The 5,509-nt window shown below is 39.8% G+C and overlaps 1 protein-coding gene across 1 annotated transcript; it reads left to right on the top strand.

The window, feature by feature from the left end:
* Positions 1-1,264: 1,264 nt before the first annotated feature.
* On the top strand, positions 1,265-3,663 carry hoxc11a (homeobox C11a). Its single transcript, XM_072367155.1, is given in 3 exon segments — positions 1,265-1,392; positions 1,394-2,127; positions 3,431-3,663. Coding segments are annotated over 3 exon segments (1,095 nt in total).
* Positions 3,664-5,509: the final 1,846 nt, after the last annotated feature.

Here is a 5,509-nt window from a genome sequence, read left to right as displayed (position 1 = left end):
CAGCTTTGAATCGTGCAGACTAACAGCGAACCCAAATACATTTAATTATATCAACGAGAGGGTACAAGGACACATATTGCATGTCCCAACATATCAGTCTGAATATTTTCTGAATACGAGGCTCACGTTGATTTATCCAGCAATTTGAGGAGTGTTGTTGTTTGAGGTATAGGCTCATTTTTATTTTTGGAGTTTGTGTTCATGTAACAAGGGCACATTTTCCCTCTGCAGGAGGTGCATGGTCCAAGGGGCTTTACTGGTTGTATTCCTGCAGGAACTCCAGGGACAGGCTCGTGAATTGCGCAGTTGTCCTCAATGGACTCTGTCAAGATCCAAAGTCAAAGGGAATAATGGGAGTGAGGCGATTACTTTAGCTTGCTCAGTCAACATGCACGTTTGTGCATTCTGCATTGCCAAACCGTCGCTTTAGCTTCACTTTACAACATAATTATAGTCGACCAACGCCACCACCACCTCTGGTCCGAGGGAGTAATGTTTTACCATTTGGTGATACAGACAAAAATGTAGATGCAATAAAAGGCGAGTTGATTTGTTGCATAATTTCAAATAGATCCGCATTGCTCATGTTTCTTTTATGATCACGCGCAGCAGAGTCCTGTAACCACCGTTGGAGAATAGAGAGGAGATCCTGAGAAATTATTGAAAATGTCCAGCATGGAAAGTGTCAGCGGTTTGTTGAAGAGCACGAGCTCTATGACCTGATAAAGTTTTTGTAAATAGTGAAACAATGACTGAGCCCATAGAATTTCGTCTTAATGCTTCATATCTTATCAGAAGTGCATTCTTGACAATTGCTGACTTAGAGATTCTTACTTTCTTATGTAGAGTGTGGACCATAAATTATAACTTCTCATGACTTAACTGAAATACACCCATAGTCGATTGGCATTATCTGATTAACGTACTACTACTACTACTACTAATAATAATAATAATAATAATAACAATAATAATAATCTTACCTGTTAAACTCCACAACACTATGACATTCATATTACAAAGTGCACTCTACTGAGTGCACTCTACTGTGCATTGCCTTTTTAAGGAGCTGTTTAGCAAGCTTACCACCAGACCATAAGCATAAACACACACTGCACATATCTCTAATTGTCATAAGCCAGCAAACAAGTCTGTTACTGGTTTTGTTAGTGCGCCTGTGGTGTTTGAAAATTATTCGTTTGAACCTCCTCGATCTTACCTAAAGCCAACCACTCCTACACATCCAACTCTTCCAAATTGATATATGACAATATCTACTTTCGATCACGTGTCTACGGGGCGACTTAGACGGATTGCGCGTCATCTCGCCTTCCCAAATTTTTCCCTTCTGCTCCAGCTCGAATCCAAAACATCTATCTATAGTGCCGAGTACGAGAGAGAGAAAGATGTTTAACTCGGTGAATCTGGGCAACTTCTGCTCTCAGACTCGCAAAGACCGGACATCCGAGTTTGGGGACAGGACGGGCTGCGCGTCCAACATCTACCTCCCCAGCTGCACCTACTACGTCCCCGAGTTTTCTGCCGTCTCCTCGTTCCTTCCACAGGCCCCGTCCCGGCAAATCAGCTACCCTTATTCCACAAATCTGTCTCAAGTACCGCCGGTACGGGAAGTTTCATACGGCTTGGATCCTGCTAGCAAATGGCACCACAGAAGCAATTATGCTTCGTGCTACTCGGGAGAGGATCTGGTGCATAGGGACTGTCTTCCACCATCCACCATGACAGAAATGCTTATGAAGAACGAAAGTGTGTACAGCCACCACCATCACCACCATACCCATCCGGGCTCCAATCACCCCTCCACGGGTTTTTACTCAGGCGTGGGGAAAAACAACGTCCTTCCGCAAGGTTTCGATCGCTTTTTTGAGACCGCATACTGCAGCAGCACGGACAATCAGTCAGACAATTGTTTACAAAAGGGTGAGGGGGGCAAGCTGGAAAGCGACTCCCAACAGCAGCAACAGCAGCAGACCACAGCCTCTGTCCCCGGAGCTCCGGAGCAGGAGAAAGACCCAGACGACGAGGAGGAACATACAAATTCAGGCTCCTGCACTTCTTCCTCCGCCACAACCAAGGACGGCAACGCCAACAAGAGCAGCCACTCGAGTAGGTATACCGAAGCAGTAAAATGGGGGAAGGTTAAGGGGACTAGCCCGGTGTTTTGTCGGTCAGATTTTATGTGGAGTTTTATAAGCATTCAAAGGATTTTATTATAACCCTACAAAGCTCTTTCTTGCAACGAGAAGAATTTTTACGATGGGAAAGCGCTTTGAAAAAAAGGGGATGTTATACACAGACGCCTCTATGGTGAGAGTCTGTGAAATTTTTAAGAGAGAGCTATTGTGACAAATGTTAACTTTGATCATGAACTTGCGTTGGGCATTTTAAGGGATTTTCTCGTTGGGCTGTCGAGAGTAAAAACCAATTGGGCAGAACATTGCTTTTGGCGTCTTATGAATTTTCTTGTAGCATTGGGTCTGACCGCAAAAGACATACTACAAAGAGAATTACACAAATCGGTTGTCATTATCTATCTATCTGTCTATCTATATATCTATCTATCTGTCTGTCTATCTATCTATGTATCTATCTATCTATCTATAGATAGATATCTTGCTATCAATCTAAATTATGCTCAAAGTTATTTTTATTATCTTTTGCATATCAATTTGCATGTAATGTTCAACATAATAGTCCCTGACATTTCTGCTAATGTGGTGCATAAAATCCCAATATTGCCTGAATTTAGGTGCTGAAATGCTGCAACACACAGGATATATTGCTTATTAGCTTCATGTACACTCCACAAGCTCATCCAGGCTACAGAAACAAGCTAACTGAGACTTGTGTTTAAACCTCGCTCACATCGACAAAACACACTCTCAGAAAACAATAAAAAATATCTATTTCCCCGGTCACCTGTTTGATAACAAGTTATAGGGCCACTGAGGTCTGTACAGGCCATTGCAGACAAGGGCAATGCATTTCAACTGACTGCCAAAAGATTGTGTAAATTGTTAGTTTAGCTCCTGAGGAATGTGGTGCACATAATGCGGTGAAATACTTTTGTTGTTGTATATTTATAACAGATAAACACGTACTTAGAGGCTGTAAGTTGATATTATTTACTCCAAACTATTTTGGATATTTAACACTCTTTATGACTGGTTGATCTGATAGCCTTAGCTACTTCGCTTGATGAATGTTGACTGAAATGTTATCATTGCTAATGCCACTGAGACTGAATTCTCAGCATCTGGCAAGTCTATCGCCACCTCAGCCCCAAAGTCTCTTTTTATTTTTCCCCTTTAAAAAAAGTGCATTATTATTGTTATCTTATTTGACTTTATTGCTGCTTCCCATGACTATTTGGTTGAATTTTTTTATCCGATTATTTTTTCTTCTTCAGGCGTTCCTCGAACAAGAAAGAAGAGGTGTCCTTATTCCAAGTTTCAGATTCGAGAGCTGGAGCGGGAATTCTTCTTTAACGTTTACATCAACAAAGAGAAAAGGCTTCAGCTTTCCCGAATGTTAAACCTCACCGATCGTCAGGTTAAAATTTGGTTTCAGAATAGAAGAATGAAAGAGAAGAAGCTGAGCAGAGATCGCCTCCAGTACTTCTCTGGAAATCCTCTTTTGTGAGCAGGAGCAGAGGGTGTCACAGTCCTGGACAGTGGCATCAAGGTCTCCTCTTATCTTAATGAGTTGTTACCGTGGGCATAACCATTTTCTAAAGGAGCCCATTTTATCAACAGTGCAATGTTTAAAGTGGACAGTGGAAGAAATAGGCCTGCATGGGATAAAGTCGCCATTTTCTTATTGCCCTAAGGGCGGCGATCAGTTTCTAGCTGATCCACAGAAAGGCCAACATGGTTAGAATAATCATTTATATGCTGTTCTTGAACATGTCCTTCTATTTATCACAATTCTCCGTTGTGTTTATTCTACTGTTCATATAGACATCTTTGTTGAAATATCAAATGTAACAAACAAAGTTTGAATCCTTATTGCGCAGACAACTTTTAGCTCTTAATCCCCCATCCATTCCCTCTGGTCTGTGTACATAGCATATCATTATCTAATTATTTCTCGACCAGAGTATGGACATGATTTAGAAAATTTCCGAGGTGCATTTTTCGCCCTTGAGAACTGTGACGTCCAATCTGTGAAAGTGTAGCCCCTGTACAGAGTAGCCTATGCAATGTGCATTCGTGACTGTAAATAGGCGTATGTTGAACCTCTTTTTCCCTATATCCCTGCTGCTATTTTTCAGTACACTTGCCGTACAAATTTAATAGCTTTAACGCCAATTCTCGTTAAATTATTTGCTTAAAACCTTGGTGCTTTGGATTCCAGAGAGGATGAACAGATTGTCAGCCTGTGTATCATTAAACATAATACCTAAATAAACAGAAACGTATAGGCAAAACTCAACGAATTTTGTGATTTTTGTGCTTTCATTATCACAAGTGTTATTACGGATTTACTCCTGACAGGCGCAACGCTTCTTTGTCTTGATCGTGAGTCACAACCTTTTGCAAATAGCAACTGCTCATAAATGCGTGTATAACCTAAACTGTTGGCCTACATAGGCTACATAACCTGCACACTTTTAACTTGTGTTTATGACCAGAGCACGAGGATACACACATTAGCTTTGATATGGTGGCGATAGTGAAACTATAGGGACTAATGTCTGTGGGGCCCCACTTGCCAGATTTTTAACTATTTTAAGGTCACACCAGTCTAAAAGATCATGTTTAAATGTTAGCAAGCGTGTTAATGGAAGATAGAGCTCAGATCTTAGAAAAGTAGAGAAAGAGAGTGGAATGATAACCTCTTTTAGTGCCCACTAAATGGAATCGCCACTCTTGTAGTCTAGACACTGCCATAAAGACAGAGGCACTAAATGGCTATTTTTTTTCTCTTAATTGCACCGTCTGTTCGGGGGAAATGGTGTTCACTTCCGCAGTAAATAGTAAACAAGCAAGAGTAGATGTCCAGGGGGGGGGACAACGCCAAGGGTTTTCGACATGAACTCGGTCTGTGTCTGAAACATCAAAACTTGCCATATTCTGCGTCTATGATTCTAAGCAAAAAATGTTTAATATATGTGTATAATATAATATAGGTTACGTATAAACCTATATTATACTATACACCTATATTCCACATTTTTGCGTACAATATATGTATGTATATATATATGTATATATATATTTATGGTATATATACATACATACATATATATACATATATATGTATGGTATATATACATACATATATATGTATATATATGTATATATATATATGTATGTATGTATGTATGTATGTATCTATACCATAAATATATATATACATATACATATATATGTATGTATGTATATATATATATATATATATATAATATATATATTGTATATATATTACACGCATGTGTAATTCATATGTGTTGCCGTACACCCAACATATGTGCATGGTGATTGCA

This window comes from Leuresthes tenuis, unplaced genomic scaffold (assembly GCF_036924035.1).
Source record: "Leuresthes tenuis unplaced genomic scaffold, fLeuTen1.0.hap1 SCAF_16, whole genome shotgun sequence".
NCBI lineage: Eukaryota > Metazoa > Chordata > Actinopteri > Atheriniformes > Atherinopsidae > Leuresthes > Leuresthes tenuis.
The sequence above is the reverse complement of the archived record's forward strand: the minus strand, read 5'-3'. Positions and strand labels throughout refer to the sequence as shown.